Source organism: Scatophagus argus, chromosome 17, assembly GCF_020382885.2.
Source record: "Scatophagus argus isolate fScaArg1 chromosome 17, fScaArg1.pri, whole genome shotgun sequence".
Taxonomy (NCBI): Eukaryota; Metazoa; Chordata; class Actinopteri; family Scatophagidae; genus Scatophagus; species Scatophagus argus.
In genome coordinates, this window is record NC_058509.1 from 6,225,262 (window position 1) to 6,243,956 (window position 18,695).

The 18,695-nt window shown below is 43.1% G+C and overlaps 4 protein-coding genes across 5 annotated transcripts; 2 read left to right on the forward strand and 2 right to left on the reverse strand.

Moving 5' to 3' along the window:
- Positions 1 to 532: 532 nt before the first annotated feature.
- Positions 533 to 5,325, forward strand: LOC124075165 (potassium voltage-gated channel subfamily A member 4-like). Its single transcript, XM_046418610.1, has 2 exons — positions 533 to 923; positions 3,930 to 5,325. Exons 1-2 carry the CDS (start codon positions 726 to 728, stop codon positions 4,233 to 4,235), a joined length of 504 nt encoding a protein of 167 aa, XP_046274566.1. The 5' UTR covers positions 533 to 725; the 3' UTR covers positions 4,236 to 5,325.
- A 4-nt stretch (positions 5,326 to 5,329) lies between these two features.
- On the reverse strand, positions 5,330 to 6,638 carry si:ch211-153f2.3. Its single transcript, XM_046418611.1, has 2 exons — positions 6,039 to 6,638; positions 5,330 to 5,913 (listed from the first exon to the last, which is right to left on the reverse strand). Exons 1-2 carry the CDS (start codon positions 6,261 to 6,263, stop codon positions 5,791 to 5,793), a joined length of 348 nt encoding a protein of 115 aa, XP_046274567.1. The 5' UTR covers positions 6,264 to 6,638; the 3' UTR covers positions 5,330 to 5,790.
- A 2,509-nt stretch (positions 6,639 to 9,147) lies between these two features.
- On the forward strand, positions 9,148 to 16,095 carry LOC124075168 (double-strand-break repair protein rad21 homolog A-like). 2 transcript variants are annotated; one of them, XM_046418613.1, is made up of 14 exons: positions 9,148 to 9,343; positions 10,458 to 10,656; positions 11,066 to 11,195; positions 11,395 to 11,494; positions 11,844 to 11,950; positions 12,099 to 12,308; positions 12,626 to 12,748; positions 12,870 to 12,998; positions 13,258 to 13,481; positions 13,595 to 13,751; positions 14,119 to 14,264; positions 14,463 to 14,654; positions 14,782 to 14,865; positions 15,010 to 16,095. In XM_046418613.1, exons 2-14 carry the CDS (start codon positions 10,513 to 10,515, stop codon positions 15,199 to 15,201), a joined length of 1,938 nt encoding a protein of 645 aa, XP_046274569.1. In that variant the 5' UTR covers positions 9,148 to 9,343; positions 10,458 to 10,512; the 3' UTR covers positions 15,202 to 16,095. The 2 variants fall into 2 exon arrangements, with proteins under 2 accessions (XP_046274569.1, XP_046274571.1); XM_046418615.1 differs by lacking the exon at positions 9,148 to 9,343 and adding an exon at positions 9,706 to 9,773.
- Positions 16,096 to 16,398: 303 nt separating this feature from the next.
- On the reverse strand, positions 16,399 to 18,426 carry utp23 (UTP23 small subunit processome component). Its single transcript, XM_046418616.1, has 3 exons — positions 17,987 to 18,426; positions 17,720 to 17,894; positions 16,399 to 17,331 (listed from the first exon to the last, which is right to left on the reverse strand). The coding sequence occupies exons 1-3, from the start codon at positions 18,172 to 18,174 to the stop codon at positions 16,939 to 16,941; spliced, it is 756 nt and encodes a 251-aa protein (XP_046274572.1). The 5' UTR covers positions 18,175 to 18,426; the 3' UTR covers positions 16,399 to 16,938.
- Between the last annotated feature and the right edge of the window lie 269 nt (positions 18,427 to 18,695).

Consider the following 18,695-nt stretch of genomic DNA (forward strand, 5'->3'; position numbering starts at 1 on the left):
TCCAGTGTGTATGTGTGGGGCTATTTTGGTCGTTACTGTCTGTGGACTGCACAGAAAGCGGGTCTGTGTTGGGTTTGCCAACACGTCGTGTGTGTGAATAGATGGTGCAGTGGGGTTGCCAGGGGCTGCAGAGTGAGGGGAAATTGGCACGAGAAGGGTTAGTTACACATGGCTGTTCACACTGTTCTTAAGATCCTGACCCTGCAACAGGCCACTCTTCAGACCATGAGAGCTCTGCTTTCACAACAGGCCTGTGTGTGCATGCTTGCTTCCTTTTTTTAGCAGACCAGAACCATTGCAAGCCAAATGTCTGTGTGTGTGCATGTCTAATAAAAAGCCTCCAGCCCCCAGAAGTGGTAAACAACTCCAGGTCAGGCATCTGGACAATGCATTGACGTCAGACCTGCTCCTTCACATTCACTCTCCGCTGATGCCGGTTCACCAGGGAGCTGGGCTTGTAATGTTTGAGACACAGATGGCAAGAAAAGAGAGAGCAGGGGGTGAGGGGGTTTGGGAGGGGGGGCATCCAGGAATGTGGATGAAAGAGAGAAAGAGAGAGTGAGTTCCTCATAAGTCATCAGGACTGGAGGAGATCTTCTCCTGACAGAAGAGACACAGACATCAGACGAAGCTGAATCTGCACATCAGCTGAGAGCAACACGAGAAACGGCAGAGGAGTCTAGAAGGAACCCACTGGAGCAAACTGAGGATATCACTGACCTAACATGATGGAAGTTGTCCTTACCAGACTGCGGGACTTCTCCTGCAAGACCTCCACGTTTGATGACTGTAAACCAGGAGGGCAGAGTGCGTGCAGGGATCCTCGGAGCGGGACTGGGTACCTCGGTGAAGGCTGCACAGCTGGACAGGAAGGCAGAAAACTGGACATAGAGAGTGCGCTGGCCTGGCTGCGAAGGGAACTGGTAAGACCAGCACTCTGATGAAGCAGTACTCTACTTTGTACATTTTACACAAGGTCTGTATCGCTGTATTTTTCAGTGGCAGGTACATTTAGTCAAGTACTGTACCTAAGGACAACCTTGAGATGTACTCGAGGAATATTTAGGCTACTTTTAACTTCAACTGAACCATATTTAAGAGTTGAATGTTGCACTTTTAATTGCCAAAATTAATGTAACAGCTATAGACAGTAGCTTTGATTTTACTTACCGAACGTGTGATCAAATCATTAAATATGATGCATTAAAATACTTTAAATGACCTGCATACCCACACAGGTGTTTTCCAGGATTGGGGGTGCGGGGCCATAATTGAGTTGTTTTGCATAATGAGTACTTTTACTTTTGATACTTAAAAGTGAGACTCTGTAACTTCTGGAAGAAGAAATACCAAAATATTTATTTTGCACATTAAACAATGAATTTGCAAGCAATTAAGTGCACCTTCACTTGTACACTGAGGGGTTTTACTGTTGCAGCTACGCTTGCTTTGGCATGACCACTAGCTCAGTATCGCTTTGTAATAGACATTAATGAGTTGGCTCTTTGATTAGACTTTTATCTATTTTTACATAAGTAGAGGTTTGAATGCAGTATATTTAAATAGTGATATTACTGCAACTTTTTATATTTCTTAGACCACTGTTGTGATATGTTTGTGTGCCTGATATGTTGTGAGCTCGAGAAGTAATGGGATAATAATATAAAAGCATTTTATTGTGCATTATGCTGATGGTCAGGTCATTCAACACCCCAGCAAAATGACCTCCTGGGTCATTGTCAGTGTCTTTGTGCGGGAAGCCTAAGTTATTGTTTTTTTTGTTCGTAAGATGCATGTAGGTCACGCTGGTAAAATGTCACCCCCCCCTTTTAAACCACAGTCTCCATTCAAAGAGGCTGGCTGTGTGTGTTTATGTGTCCAATTGGGTGTATGTGTGTTTGCACCTCTGTGTGCAACTCTGTAAGGCTCATTGTCACAGCCTCATACATCACTTGCCATTTAGTTCAATCACCCAGACAGCTCGTCATGGCAACCGAGTGTCCTGAGCTCACAGTAGGAGAAACTGCGAGTGTAACAGGCAGTAGAAACCAGAAGACGCCTCCTGATTGGTTTGTTAAGAGCTCACCGCGTAACAGCAATGAATGACAAGCATCTCAAAGGACGGGCAGAATTCCCCATCAATTATTATGACCTGCTGCTTCATAGAAATCATTTAGGGTCCGTATGGGAGCTGTTCTTGAGCCTTTGAATCGTATGAGCTTCATCAGCAGATCATCAGCAGTCTGATCTGAAAACATTCTCACCTCAGCGTCCGTACTGTAGCTGTTTCAGACTTTTTGAGTCACACATGATCATCAGCAGAAGTTTTACAATTTCCCCAGTTGTCATAAAGACACATAAGAATTCACATTTACATTTTTATCTGAGCCTAAAGACTAAATGAGACAAAAGAAAATCTTATGTATCTATGTAATCTATGTATTTAGTTGATCAAATCCAGGATATACAAGCAGTAAGCTTGTGTAAATTCAGGTCTGTCTGTCCTGTCAGTAAAAAGGGGGCCACAAACCGTGTTTTCTACCAAGTTAAATTCATGCTGGTAAAAACAGAAAGTGTGCCAAGAGAAGTAAAACTCAATGCTTTCTTTCGTTGTTTGATGGAACATTTCGAGACACAGCTTTCTGTTTTCAAAAAAAAAAAGGAAAAATCCTGGTCTTTGAAAGCTTGAACCATTGCCAATGTATTAAAACTGGCACAGCACAGACACCATCACCTTCAATCAGATCTTGTTTTCCTGAAAATCACAAAGCCTCAGTGGGCTTTACAATGTGTACAATGCACAACGCCCTTTGTTCTTAGACCCTCGATACAGGTGAGGAAAGACTTCCCATAAAACCTCCACATCTGGGAGGACATGCAGTAGGTGGCATGTCTACAGAACATACCATCAAATCACAGAATATGCAGATTAAAATGACAAAATGAATAAAAAATTTAAAAAAATATATGTGAAGTTCATGGATCCACAAGGACAACTGAGCAGCTTGAGGTTTCACTAAATTCTTTCTGCCACAGTGACATGGAAGAAGACTGGCCACATAAGACAAATTAGAAAAAATAATCAAAATATACACAAAGTTTTCTAACAATTTTAATGACAGTCCAGCAGAAAGGAGCCTGAGTAAAAACACAGAAAGATGAGAAGACTTTGCATCTTGAGGAACAAGAAAGATGGCTGGTGTTTTGTTACGCACACAAATCCTCTTGATTTAGACATGTTGGTGTGGATAGTGTGCAGTGGAACAAAGTGAGGTGAAAATGGGCACACACACACACACACACATTCACAACGTCCACCACATTATTTGAAGAGAGCTGGTGTTTGTCATGAGGAGATGGAGCCCAGCATGTCTACATCTTCAACTCTCTCTCAAAGGGAAAATAAAAGGTCACGTTTCTTCTCTCTTTCCTCCAAGTTGTCGACAAAGGCGGTAAAACCAGCATCTTTCAGCCGGAGCCCAGTCTCAGTCCGGTACTGTAATTAACAGAGAAAAGAAATGCAGATCAACCCCAGAAGGTTTTTTGTTCGGGACATTCCTCGATCCTTAGGACAAACCTGGACTCTGAAGTTGTCGGAATTCTGAATATCTTATTTTACAATGTGGGCAATTAGACAGCCGTTAATAAAAAAGGAAGAAAGAGAACGGCAGAAAGATAAATTTGCATTTGAAAGAAGGCAACGCTCAAACGAAATGGCTGTGGTTTCATGCTGAGCACAAACCCGCTCAGCTTGATCAGGAGTCTTTTTGTTAAAGTCTGAGAGGTTCTGTTTCACTTTCTTTATGGGTTCTTTATTGATTATTATTTGGACCTGCATGTTTGTTTTTCTCCCTGTTCCTATGTCAGTATATCTAAAATATTTTAAAATAATAACTAAAGGGTTGTTGCTTTTTTTTATATTCGTGTAGATGGAGATGCGATCACAGGACCAAGCTCTGATCCGGCAGCTGATGGAGCTTCACTCCGGCATCCAAGAGCTGAAGCAGGAGTTGTCTGAGGAGGAGCAATTGGAAGAAACAGACGAGGAGGAGGAGGAGGAGAAGGAGGAGGAAGAGGGCAGCTACTGGGACTCTGAGAGTGAACGAGGAAGCGGCAGCGTCTACTGCAGTTCAGGGGAGGTGGGCTTGTCCGTTTCCTTCCTGAAGACGCCGCCAACCCTTTATTCACGGGTTTTATCAAAGAGGGCGTTCAGCAGGAGAAGCTCTGTGCCGTGAAAATTCAAAGTATCAGAGGAAATCTCACTCGTCTCCTGAACTTCCTGGTATCCTGTAAGATGAAGACAAGGTGGAGCAAGATAAATAAATTTGCGATTTCCCGCCATTTATTCACTTCCTGTATGGATGAGTGTAGAAAAACATTTAAACACTGATGTCATTGTAGGCTCATAATGGCCCAAGTGTGGTTATACAAAATTCATTATCATTTAATCTTTCTCCAAAATGTCACTTTAGTTAGATTCTTTAGCTTACAATATCTTTGTTCTATTTTCAAAGCAAAATATGATGTTGTAAATTAAAACCATTTAGCACAGACTGCTATGAATCTGCTAGAGGAACTGTTAGATATATTTTTGGAAATACATTTATTCACTTTCTTGTCGAGAATTAAAGCTACATGCAGCTTAGTTTAGCATAAAGACTGGAAACAGCTAGCCTGACTCTGTCAAATATGAGAGCATCTAACTCTCAGGAAAAAAGTGAAGTGTTCCTTTAAGTTAGTATGTTAATTTTGTGACAGAGGATATTATAATGTCCTGTATTAAAAACTGACCTAAAGGCAATCACTGTTGCCTTTGTGTAGCCTAGTCAGAAAGCGAGAGCAGTTTTTCTTCTCTTTTTTTTTTAGGTAATTAGCAATCATGACCGATTTTTCAAACACTGTACAAATGTTGAGGTTTGAATTTCCTGATCTTGAGCAATGTGTGTGTGTGTGTGTGTGTGTGTGTGTTAGATGCTCACTGACCTTTTAGGACTGTAACTGCATACAGAAGGGATTCAGTGCAGCAGCCAGTGCAAGTTCACCTCATCTTTGCTGTGCACATACCACAATAAAGTACCGTGGTGACAGTATGAATTAGTTCAAACATCTTTGAAAAGTGTTATTAGCTTGTACAGTAAACCAACATGTAAATCCATGTTCAAAAAGTTAACTGTGGTCAGACTGGCTTTGTGTAAAAAGTCTTTGTGAACTGAAGAAGCTGGGATGGAATTTTTGGCAATGAGATGTATTTATTAACAGTACCTAAAGTTGTATGTATGTATTTCAAACAGGTACTGTACTGTTGTGGTACAGTATGCCACATAATAAAGACATGAAATCACTGATGGTGCAAATGTTATTTATTTTGTCATACCATAACATCAAATTATGACAAAGCAATTTTCTAGTTCATTTTTACATTCAAAATCTCTTATTTCCTGACTTAGCAAGGAAACAAAACACGTACAAACAGGCTTCTTTAGCACAATTCTGCATAAGTGCAACATATCTAAAAAAAAAACAAACAAAAACAAAACACATAAAGCTAAGCACATTTTGTTCTTCTTTTTCCTCTTATCAGATTCCTTTACATTCAACTGTTGGCTGTTTTTTTTAACATGACACTTTTTATTACAATGAGCCATTATCACACTCAAAACCAACTGTTCAAAGAGTTTTCAGTTGCATCAGAGGCACTTCCATCCATGCCATGACTTCCAGAAAGAGCATTTCCCCACCTGCTCTCCCTCAACGGCTTCCCCTGGAGAAGGGGCTCTCGGCCGGAGCCAGTTACTGCTGATCATCCCCCTCTACTTCCACACACCCGAAACTCTCCCTCCTCAGTCTTTGGATCTCTGTGTTGAGCCCCAGCAGTGTTTGAGCCAACTGCAGGTCTTGTGAGCGCATCTCCAGCTGCATGCAACAAGAACTGCATCAGCATTTGGAAGCTATAACACATACTACACAACACGGACATGACAAGTGATAGAAACCTTTGGAGAAGAAGCACAAAATGTTGAATCTGTCAGAGAACTTACCAGTTCAGACCTCAGCCAGGTTATCGCTCCATCTATCTGCGCCCTCCGCAGCTCTTCATTGGCTTGGTAACTTCTGCCAATGCTTACTGGCCTAACAGTGGAGCCAGACTCTTGAGGATCTTCTCTGGACTCTCCTGTTGCCCTGAAGGCATGAATCAGTTTGTTTTTAATGTTCTCCAGAACCATGGTGGACAAAGTGTCCTCGCTCTGGCTGTCTCGGTCCATGCTTGGAGGGTATGAGTATGTGCCTTCCTTGCCTGTTGCCTCCCAGCGCCTTAACTCACTTCAGTCATAAAACTCTGCAAATCCTCTGCGTTTCCTCTTTTGTTTTCACTCCAAAAGGAGCCCCGCTTTACAGATCCTGTCCGAGCTGGTCTTCCTCTTTCCCCCTATGTGAGCGGGACTCCACAGCACAAGTGTGTGTGCTTCTGTTCAGCAGCTGCACTCATCCCTTTTGCCTGTCTGCTGCTGAACTGGCTTGTTTTGTCATTTGTTGCTATGGAGAAACTGCCCTCCGCCTGCATACCCCATCTCCTCCTCCTTCACCCTCTTTTGATAACCTTAATAAGAATGGTGGAAGATCTTGGACAAAGACTATTGTTGCCTCCGTAAAGAACTGAAAAGACCCCCCCCCCCCCCCCAACCACCTCCACACCCTCCCCCTTTTTCTTCACCCTTTCTCTCTTCCTTTTTCACAGTCAATCCCGCCCCCATACAATTCTAGGGTGAGAAATGTGTTGTGAGTGAGCTCTCATTTTGGACAAAGTGCCAAAGTGTAAACCTGTGTGTGTGTGTGTGTGTGTGTGTATGCCTGCATGCACAGCACACACAAAATCCAACAAACCCCCCCAGTGGATTTTTTTTCAGTGCTACTCCCTAAATAAGACCTGCTTGTCAGCTTAGGAGACAGACAGGTTGAGTGAGGAGGGAGACACAGCCTCAGTGTTAGCCGATTCAGAGGCACAAAGGCTGACCTACGGTGAAATATAACCAGGCCCTTTGTGGCCCGGTAAAGTCCATTCCCTGTGGGGTTTGTGGGATGGTTTTTGGCAGCTGTGAGCAGGGTTTTTTTCCCCTTCAGACTTCTGTACAGCGATGAGACAGAGATCTAGTGTATTTTCCTGCCTGACTTATGGACCTTGCTGTGAGAAGTGAGAGGGCACATTCGAAGGGGACATCACACTCGGTGAATGCTTTCGAGATTTTTTTCCCCAAGGTAATTCTTCACTTTGAGGAAAGGTTTTGCTCGTTTTCAGAGAAGTGGTGTGTGTGTGTGTTTCACTGTGTGATGTCCAACACCCTATTAAAAACAGTCAAGCCAAGTTCTGCTCCACACATCAGCTGTGAAATAAATGGCTCTGATTTGCAGTTCTGTCATACAGCAGAGGTAAAGACGAATGATTGGGTGTTGCTGGAGAGAGTGAGAGAGCACTTGTCAGAGCTCATAAGATGTGAGCTATGACTCCATTTGTGCAGAGGTCTTTGGAGCGTGAGAAGAGGTTGGAGGGGATTGGGCCATCAGTCCTGAAGGTCAAGGAAGCACGACGACACGTGACATCGGAGACAAACAAGCTGCCAAAAACACACACTGAGCCTCAGGTGGTGGTAAGGCTCCATGTGGCCGAACAACCCTGATTACTTGGAATTATGCATGCGTTAACTAAATTGTTTTCCAAGTTATGCTGGAATGGTCAACATAATCACTGCCTGGATTAGTCCTGTTTGTTTGTCTGGTTCTGACAACAAAATGCTTTGTATAAAGTTAGGAAAATTTTGTGGTTTTAATTCAAATCACTGCAGACATTGTCTGTATTAAACCAGACCACAGTCTTTATCCAAGTGCTGCCAGAGCCTACTGCAATGGCGGCATTACTTCTTAAATTGTTTACATAATTAAAAAAAAAAAAAAAGAAAGAAAAAAATACAGTTGTCTAAAAATACTCCAATACAAGAAGTACTTATCAAATGTAAAAATCCATCCATCCATCCATTTTCTATACCGCTTATCCGTGAGGGTCAGGGGGGAGCTGGAGCCTATCTCAGCTGACTACAGGTGAAAGGCGGGGTTCACCCTGGACTGGTCGCCAGTCAATCACAGGGCCAACACACAAAGACAGACAACCACACACTCTCACACTCACACCTAGGGGCAATTTAGAGCAGCCAATTAACCTAATGTGCATGTTTTTGGTATTGTGGGAGGAAGCTGGAGAATCCAGAGAAAACCCACGCAGGCACAGGGAGAACATGCAAAGTCCACATAGAAAGGCCCAGACCGGGATTCGAACCTGGAACCCTCTTGCTATAAGGCGACAGTGCTACAAATGTAAAAATGCTCATGCCAAATGGCTTTTTTTCCAGATATCTTTGCTGCCTCCTGGTGGTACTTCCAGCTGCACAAGAACAGTCTTGCAGTTGCTTATGTTTTTGTCTTTTTGGCTAACACCCTCAAGTACTGTATATAAGCAAAAGTTTGAAGTAATTCCATTTTACTCTCACACCACTTAATACTTGTGTTCCACTACTATAGTAGTAATATAAAGAAGGACGTATGCTTTTTTAACTCCACTGCATTAAGTAGCAGAGTAAAAATTAAAACTGCTGCATTTAAAACTTACTTAACAAATAAAAATACTCGTTGAGAATTGGTCCTGGTGTGAAATGGTCCCTGTGAGTATTTTGCTATTATATAAGATGTTTTTGGATTGATATTACTGCTGCATTAACGTGTATTTTGCAGTTTGCTGCGGTAGATGTTTGAGGTTGAGATCATTTCATAACTACTACACACACTGTTGGGTAATTTAATCTTCAGAAGGGCATCACATTCTGTAACATCATGTTTGCACTCACTTTCACTGAGAACCACATGTCCTTGTATGCTTTCATGAGCCCAGAAAATTGCACTGTTTTCAGCTTTGTGCCAACGCACGTTACAGCTAATCCAAGAGGGCTTTTAAATAATTTACCTTCAGAAGTAGGAGAATAAGAATATAAAACTACCCTTAAGGAAATTCTCAAGTAAATTCACAAGCACCTCACACTAGTCGAGTAAATGTACTCAGTTACTTTCCACTGCTGTACACAGGTAAAGAGATGAGTGTGCCCTCCTCTCTGCTCCTCACATCAGCACCGCTCTGCATCCTGCTGAGGTCTGTCACGGTCCAAACCGACCGGAGGGTGGCGGGGGGGAGGACGCCATCTTGTTTGTTTTAGGAGGAGGAGGAGGAGGGGGTGGAAAAACAGCCACCATCAGCAGCGACACCACGGCCGGCAATACGAGAAAAGCACGAAGCGGCTAACCGGTGAGTCATTCAGGTGTACGTGTGATGTGGATGTGAAACTGTGTCAGTTAAATATGTCGGTGCCAGCCCTCCCTCCCTGCCTCCCATAAAAAACGCGCCGTCACCGGTCTTGAATGACGGCGGCTACCGCTAGCTTGACTGCATCATCACCTGTTGTGACCCAGCGCAGAGCATCAGCTGTCAGTGCGGTTATAATGTGACTGTAACGCGTCTAAAGCTCCCGTGAATGACATTAACGCTTATTAATTCCCGTCTGCGTGTTCATAAGATGACAAACGTTTACTGACTCGTTATATTCTGTAGTGATGACAGCAATACTGCAGGTAAAGCTGCCACTCCTGTTTAACTATCTGACTCAGGTTTCACAGATTATCGTGGGCTCAGACATGCTTATTCAAAGTGCTGCGGTGTAACTGAGTACAAATCCGAGGTACTTTATTAGTTTATGCTACTGCATCCTTCTACTCTATTGCATTTCACAGGGAGATGTTATTTTTTGTACTTTGGTTAAGTACTGGGTGCAAGGCGAGGAAGAAAAACTGATATCCTGTTAACTTATATTGCATTTGTAACGTGTGGACAAGTGGTCTTGAGCAACACGATTAGTCGATTAATCGATTTGTTGATCAAAGCAGTATTAGTTGCAAGATATTTTCATAATTGATTAATCTTTTCTGTCATTCTTGAAGCAAAATTGTCAAATGTTGTCGAATGGATTTGCTGCTTTTCTTTGTCAATTATGATAGCAAATGAAACTTAAACTAATTGGCAAATAAACCAATAATGAAAAGAAAACATAAGCTGCAGCCCTAATCCTAAAGGAACAAACCAACAATTAATAAATAAATCACTGACAAAACAATCATTTCCTTGAAAACACCCTCAACTTGAACTCATTTTATTCTAAAAGTCCTAATTAGCTTGTCTGCTGCTATGAACTGCGCTACTCTCACTCGGCTAGGAAGCCATGTCTGCATCTTCAAAAAGTCTGAGAGAGCTTAAGCAACACAATGTTTTCTCCCAACTGTCAGGCTTTGTTTACCTTTTCTGAGCTGCGATTTCAGTCATTAATGGTACGTTGTGCTTCTGCCTTTGTGTTGTTTTCTCTCTCCAGGTCGCCTGAGGCTTCCCCTTTCCCCTTTCCCCTGTGGTGAGAAGGCACTGAAGCAATGTTTTATGCCCACTTTGTCCTCAGTAAACGTGGGCCGCTGGCCAAAATCTGGTTGGCGGCCCACTGGGATAAGAAGCTAACCAAGGCACACGTGTTTGAGTGCAATCTGGAAAGCAGCGTCGAGAGCATCATCTCCCCCAAGGTAATGTCTCAGGAGCTTCTCTTTCACATTAAACTGGCCTTTTAGTTGTTGTATTTTTGTAATATGTGTTGATCTACAACCAGCCATTGTGTAATTACAGAGTTCCTTGTGCTTTATTGATACACTCAAAATCTGATAAATACTTAATATACTAGCATATAACAAAGTTCACATCTAACAATATATCATGATGTATCATCTAAATTTGAAGGGATTAGACTTTTAGCATTGGTATTTCCCTGACTGTCTTTAAAAAACCTACCAAAGCTGCAAAGACAGGTGTTTTATTTTTCATTTAGTGCTGAAATATATTGATCAGTGTCATTGACCTTAGAGTACTGAAACACAAGTTTACATAAAATGCTGCAGATTTATTCATCACTAGTCATCTCTGCATGTATTCTTACAGGTGAAAATGGCTTTACGAACGTCAGGGCATCTGCTGCTGGGGGTGGTGAGGATCTACCACAGGAAGGCCAAGTACCTGCTGGCTGATTGTAACGAGGCCTTCATCAAGATCAAGATGGCATTTAGACCAGGTCAGGCCGAAATATAACTTATAGGTCTAGTAGTCCACATTGTCCTGTGAGAAAGATAACAAGAAGTTTTTGCTAGAACTTTTTCTAACTGTTTCTATGGCAATATAAATGAATCTGGCACAAACACAGGCACACATGCCAAAGAGATATTTTCTACAGTATAATTATGACATTGCTGTAACTCACTGTGGTGTTTCAGGTGTGGTGGATCTTCCGGAGGAGAACAGGGAAGCAGCCTACAATGCTATCACGCTGCCTGAAGAGTTCCATGATTTTGATCAGCCACTACCAGACCTGGAGTGAGTCCTCCGTCAGCTTATAATTCAAAACACAAACAGTATTTTTTTTTTTCAATTATTTTTATTTTTCTTTTACATTTTTGAGCCTTTTATCAGATAGCCAGCAGTAGAGAGAAGACAGAATGAAAGAGGAGGGAGATATAGGGAACGACATGCAGCAAATGACCTGGACGTTGCAGTTCATGGACTGACAAGCGCGTCCTCACAAAATGACTGCTGGAAGCATCAGAGGACATATATAATTTAGAAGTACATTTCATCTTTTCCATTGCTCTCAAGAAAATAACATTTGAAGAGCAGTGCTGTAAATACGAACTGGATAACTGACTGTGTGGGGTGTTTTGTACAGTGACATTGACGTGGCTCAGCAGTTCAACTTGAACCAGAGCAGAGTGGAGGAGATCACCATGAGAGAGGAGGTGGGAAACCTCAACCTGCTGCAGGACAATGACTTTGGTGGGCATCTTTCCTCTGAGCGTGCAGAGTTTTGTTCAGTAATATGCTTCAAACTGAACACTTGATGTACTTTTTTGTTGTTGGTTGAGAGTGTAACTCCCTCCATATTCCAGACAATATCCTGTAAAAAAGCATGTTTGTTCTTCAGCTGACTTTGGCATGGACGACCGGGAGATGATGCGGGAGGAGAGTGCGTTTGAGGTGGACATCATGGGAGCGTCGGCTTCCAACCTGCTGCTGGAGGCCGAGGGTGGGACCAACCAGATGGCGGACAAGTCCAACCATCTGGAGTACGACGACCAGTACAAGGACGACTTTGGAGACAACCCCATGGAGAGCAATGAGGGAGGCATGCTGGGTAGGATACTGTCAGTATTATAGGCATGACATGTACTGTATGTGCACACAGCTTTCATGTGACTTGAGTCTCACAGCATCTCTCAGGGACACTGAGCATCCCCCTTGCTGTGCAGTGATGGTAATTTTGTCGCATTATTAATGCGTATTTCATGAACTTGTTCTGAAATTTGTCGTACTTTTTAAAGTTATGAATGATGCTGAGAGAATGTAGCTGCTCCTTGTCAACATGCACATATGAAACTTTGACATTTATACAGACTTTTTAACTGAATTATCTTGACTCTTGAAATTAAATGACCGTATCTCTCTGTGTAGTGGACAAGCTACTGAGTAACGAGGATGGAGGCGGCATCTTTGACGACCCTCCCGCCATCACAGAGAGTGTGATGATGCCTCAGGACCACGGAGACGATGACGACGACTTTGACGCTCTCTCAGGTCAGTTCCAATCTCAGCAATAGGTTGTTGTGTCGCTTAGCTTTGGTTATATACACTTGAAGTTACAACACAGTTACCTACATGCCATGATGTCTATATCCTTCATGGTGTGTGTTGTTAGCGGGAGCCCCAGACAGTCCAGATTCAGGCCCAACAGAGCCCCTGCCAGCCATGGCAGACCAAACAGAACAGACCACCCTGGTTCACAATGAAGAAGAAACCTTCGCCTTGGAGCCTATTGACATCACAGGTAAAGCAGCATTCCTCGATCCCTGTAATTTCCATTTTTGTGCTGCCTCTCAGACTAAATTTTCCTCATAATGTCCACTTCCACGTTATTTTTAATGGGTTTCTTTCCCTTTCTATGAACAAGATCACATTTGGAGCGTAGGCCTGAGACTGCATCGTCGGTGTAGTGATACAAAAATCAGAGGCAGTCAGCAGATTTAAAAAGCTAGCATGAATGTGGTGAATTGGGTAAATGTAGTATCTCCTTGTGGTGCGTGCAGTGAAGGAAACCAAGGCGAAGCGTAAGAGGAAGCTGATTGTGGACAGCGTGAAGGAGCTGGACAGTAAAACCATCCGGGCACAGCTGTCCGATTACTCTGACATTGTTACCACACTGGACCTCGCACCTCCCACCAAGAAGCTGATGATGTGGAAGGAGACCGGAGGAGTCGAGAAGCTTTTCTCTCTCCCTGCTCAGCCTCTCTGGAACGCGAGGCTGCTTAAGGTAACGTAGTCTTAGCCGGAAAATGTTGCAAAGCAGCACCGTGTTAAGAGTTAAACTGCTGGATCCTCCTGCATGTTCTCTCTGTTTGCCTCTTTGTCCTTTGCTCTCTCCAGATGTTTACAAGGTGTCTGACACCACTGGTACCAGACGAGCTGAGGAAGAGGAGGAAAGGTGGAGAGGCTGACAGTCTGGATGAATTCCTCAAGGACCTGGAGAACCCGGAGGTGCCCAGAGAGGAAACAGCAGGACACCAGCAAAGAGACATCATGGGTAAGAAGTAGTTGTGTGTGTGTACATTTATGCTTGATTCATTTGTGGAAAGTCATAAAAGAAACCACGTACAGTTCATGTATTGTATTTCTGAATGCCGGGATGTCGATGTAAAAAGAAAGGAAGAAGTTTGAATGTTTACCTTTGAAAGACTGCACATTATTCTCTTCCTTTGCAGGAGACTGCACAGATGTATTAATGTATTAGCTCAAATTAAATCATACCTGAGAATCTATGCTCATGTGAGTGGCTGAAATGGAGAAGGAGACATTTTGATTGGCTAGAGTTAATTCCCACTGGACCGGTAGCACCCTGTTTTTTTTCCCCTCTTTTTTTAATTTGTGCAGTATATCCATTTCCCCTCCAGACCAGACCATCATGGAAGAGGCCAGTGTTCTGCAGACATCAGCTGTGGAAGGCAGCAGGACGACACTGGACGAGTCGGTCATGCCTCCTCCGTCCTCCCAACGAGGCCTCAAACGCAAAGCCCAGGACACAGAGCCTGCCCTGCCTGTAAGCACACATGTCCCTCTTAGTAGTGCACTCTGTGTGTACTGTAAACAGATACACACTTGCCGCGCACCATTTTTTGTATCTGCCATCACTCCATAATAGATGACAGGACTCTAACAACTTCATTCTTTTTACTGTACATCTTAGTTACCATATATCTATTTTCTATACTCTCTGTCCTCTCACCCTTTCCTCTAGATGGGAGCTCGGGACCAGCAGCAACTGCCACAGCAGCCACAGGGTTCCAGAGACTCTGATGCGTCCCAGCAGCTGGAGCCTTCCAACATGGATCTTCCCCCAGAGGAAACCACCAACATCAGCCAGCTGATAGAGTTGGACCTGCTTGGCGACAAGGACAAGAAGAAGAACGATGATGATTCCGATGAAGAGGTGAGCCTAAGATCCACAAAAACTTGTACAGAACACTCTGATGCTAATTTTTGACATCCCATTTCATGTACTCATCCAGAGTAAGCTAACAGAGGATGGACACACGCTTGTGTTTTTTCTGTGTCAGGAGGAGGAGGTGCAGGGAGGAGACCAGGACCAGGAGGAGAGGAGGTGGAACAAAAGAACCCAGCAGATGCTCCATGGCCTCCAGGTATGCATACGTTGCCATCTTATGAGGAGAACCAGAAGAGCAGCAAAGCGCGCTACCTGAATGAGCTTAAAACACATTATTGAATGAAGACATGTAAACTGCAAGCGCCTTCGTACCCTGACTCTTCCTCTCACTTTGCCACAGAGGGTGATGACCAAAACGGGCGCCCAGTCGGTCAGCCTGCTGGATCTGTGTAAGAACAACAATAAGAAGCAGGCAGCCGCAAAGTTTTACAGTTTCCTGGTTCTGAAGAAGCAGCAGGCGGTGGAGCTCGTCCAGGAGGAGCCATACAGCGACATCATAGCAACACCTGGACCTCGCTTCCACGTCATCTAGAAAACACAACTTTACAGTCCGAAAAAGAAGAAACAACTCTACAGCTCTGTTCTATCTGGAACACAACAGTGTCCGTCTGATGATTTGACAATTTATTTATTTGAGTGTGTTGACTTTGTGTATGATGTGGAGTTTTATCCTCCGTCTGCGATATCTTCGTGTGAAGACGTAGTGGGAGGGAAGAGTTCTGAGTAACATGGTTGAATTACAAGAGGTTTCTACCTTGAACAGTTCTACATAGCCAAGAGGACTGCAAAGACTCACTTAATAACAAAGTATTACATAAACTAAATAAAGCGAGTTTCTATTTACTCAGCTTGGATTTTTTCTGCACAGATAACTGTCAGTAACTTTGACAAGCACTACAGTTCCTCAAAAAGCTGTTGTGTTGCACTGGCACCAAAGGTAAAAGGTGTCTATTTTAAGCTAAGTTAGATAACTGTGTGTTTACGCAGTGGTAACCCAGTCAGCCATGTTACTCTGGGACCCATCTGTTTCATTACTGCTAGAAAAGGAGCATGCACTATATCCAGCCTCTGCAAGAGCACGTCTAAACGGTTACCACGGTAATGATTTACAGACTCAACCAGCATTTAGTCATCATACACTATGGTGTGACATTTTAAGCGTTACAAACTCCAAACGTTGCAAACGTTTGCCTGCGTCATTAACTGTTTGTACTTAAAAAGAGTCAGAAAAACTATAGTTGAGTCCCAAATCCATGCTGTATATTAATTCTAAGCAGGATTTGCCATGTGCTCAAACTGGGAATGTGACAAAGTATGCACAAAACAGTATGCTTATTGAAAATACTTGTTGTTAATATACACTTGCTCCTACAGTGCAATACAAAGGAGATAGGAAAGACTCTCATAGCTGGAAAACTGGGAACACATAAAAATATATATTTATTCCTGAACAAACATTCTTTGTTTCTCCTGGTAGTAGCATCGAAAAGCTGCAGTTTGACTGATGTACAACACGAATCATTTTTCTGCTGTTGCTCTTTTATTCTCAAAATGACTGAAAGTATGTGACAGACAGTTCATCCAGTGTCACGTTTCTGGGTGACTTACAGGACTGTACTGGACTTTTCAGTTGTGCCACAGTAACATTTGAGAGTGTAAATCGGATAGAAGCTCTGTTCAATGTGCATTTATTGATGTAATATATAACAAAAGGAGCTTTTTTTTTTAAAAAAAAAATGTATTTATAACTGATCCTTAATGTCAAGAAGACTTGATAAGATGATCAAGTGAAGTCTGAGGTGACATATTTGTTATGAACGCTGTTGTCTGGACTCTAAACTCATCGCAGGAGAAAACATAATGTACAGTGAGGACAAGCAGCCCACTAAGTGTGTGTGAACACACTTCTTCCTCATGCTTCTGCAACAGACAGCTGAATGCATCATTTTTTGATATCGCTTCCACATGAACTGTCTTATCATGTCCTGTCTGAGTGCATCTTAAATTTTAAGCTATGTGCCTGTAAACCTGCTTTTTTTTTTTTGATTTTGTATAAAAAGCCAAGACAAATCTTCTCAAGCTCAAAAATATTAGTATGTTTCTGAACAGTTTCGAATCCATGGCCTCAAGTCCTGAGTCCTGGAAACTATGGAAATTAACCTGGAAAATTATTTTGAATTGGGATTATATTAATGATGAACACCTTTCACATCTTCACATATTATATATGAAATAGCAAAACTGCTGAAGTCTCTGTCTTCCTGTCATACTATGCGTTTGTAACCACAGGAACGGACGTGGTGTCCCTCCGTTTCCTGTGTCGACTCCTCTTCCTCTTCTCACCCGGCTCCGTCTTCTTCAGAGGCGGCGTCGGGACGCCCTTCTTCTTCTTCTTCTTCAGGCAGCTCAGAGGGTTGGGATTGCTCTGTTTCCTCTTCCTCTTCTTCCCCCGCCTCTCCCCGTCTTTCTGGCCGATGCCCTGCTCCTCTTTCAGGCTGCGGATGCTCTGCTGCTGGGCCGGGCTGACCAGCTCTCCCAGCTGGACCGCCTGGACGTGGTCGAGGGACGTCTGGCAGGGCTTGTCCAGCACGATGGTGTTGAGGATGATGTAGAGCAGAGGAACGCCTGGGATCTTCTTCAGGCCTGCAGTCACTGTGGGGTCCTGGAGAACGTGACAGATTTATGTCAGATAGAGCAATAGCGCCCCATTTGGTCCCAGTTTTGTTTGTCTTAAGGAAATTTGTAAATTTGCAAATGATTACGTGATATTTTTATCTGGTATTTCACTGGCTTCCAATAGTTGGGGACGTCTTAGGGTTCATTAAGTTCATAAACTGTTCTTCAACGTGACAACACCCAGTCTTGGGGGCAAAACAAAACTCTAAATCAGTAATTCCCCTGAGATGAAGTTGACAGACATGCTTTTTGTGGCAATTTGCTCCTTTCTAAATCAGTGGCTCCCAAACTCTTCAGCTGATGTCCCCCTCTGTCGCCGTCTTAACGCTGGGTGATAACGCGTGATCGTGTGGGTAGGATCTCGTTGTACTTACCTGTGTGGCGACAAAGTAGTGGTGTGGGTTGGTCTCCTCCAGCATGGACAGCAGACACTCGGAAGCGGGGACAGGGCTCTTAAAATGAGGACATTTCCTCACCTGAAACCTCTGCAGGATGATTTTGGCTCCATACAGCTCTTTCCCCAGAGTCTCCAGTTCTTTCAGTGCGCAGCTGAGAATAAACAGGGATAAATGACTGGATGTTGGATATTAGATGGGGTATTTGCATTTAACTCAGCACGAACAGTAAGGAAATCTACTCACTTTGTGGTGCACAGCTGCACCTCACCCATCAGGTATTTGGGCATTTGCTCTTTGATCTGAATCTTGTTTTTCAAAGCCGCCTGACAAAAAGTACCATCGATGAGGATCTGAAAGGGTTCCCTGAAGTTGAAGTTATACTTGTAGAAACTTAGGGTTTTCTTGGCTTGTTTCTGCCGCTTGATCTTCATGGTGGATGGCTGGTAAAGTCAGAAAAATGGCTTGTTTTTTTTATCCTCCTCAGAAATTAAAAATATCCGTTAGTCACGCACTTTGAAATGTCTGCTGAAGAGGATTCTTCCGGTTAGATCGTTAACATGTTTCATGGACGTACTTCGCACAAAATTTTAAGTTACCACTATCAGATACTTCAGCGTGGACATTTGCACTGTACACAACACGCTGGAGGTGCCTACTTCTTAGGACTCCGGGTGGAAACAAAATATACAGCGGCGGTTCCGGGTGTTAAAAGTTTCCTCCCACAAAGACATGGAAGATAAAGCTACGAATAACCGCTTTTACATACAAAATATTATTCACATTTGTGCATGCATGTAGCTTTTTATGGCATTTTTAAAATAGCCTACCAAAGTAACTATATGTTATGATATATGAAGTCATACTGAAGCCCATTTTCAGGAAAGGAAAACACTGAAAAAGAAAAATTTAAATAAAGGGAATTATGAGGTAGTTAATACACAAAACTGATATG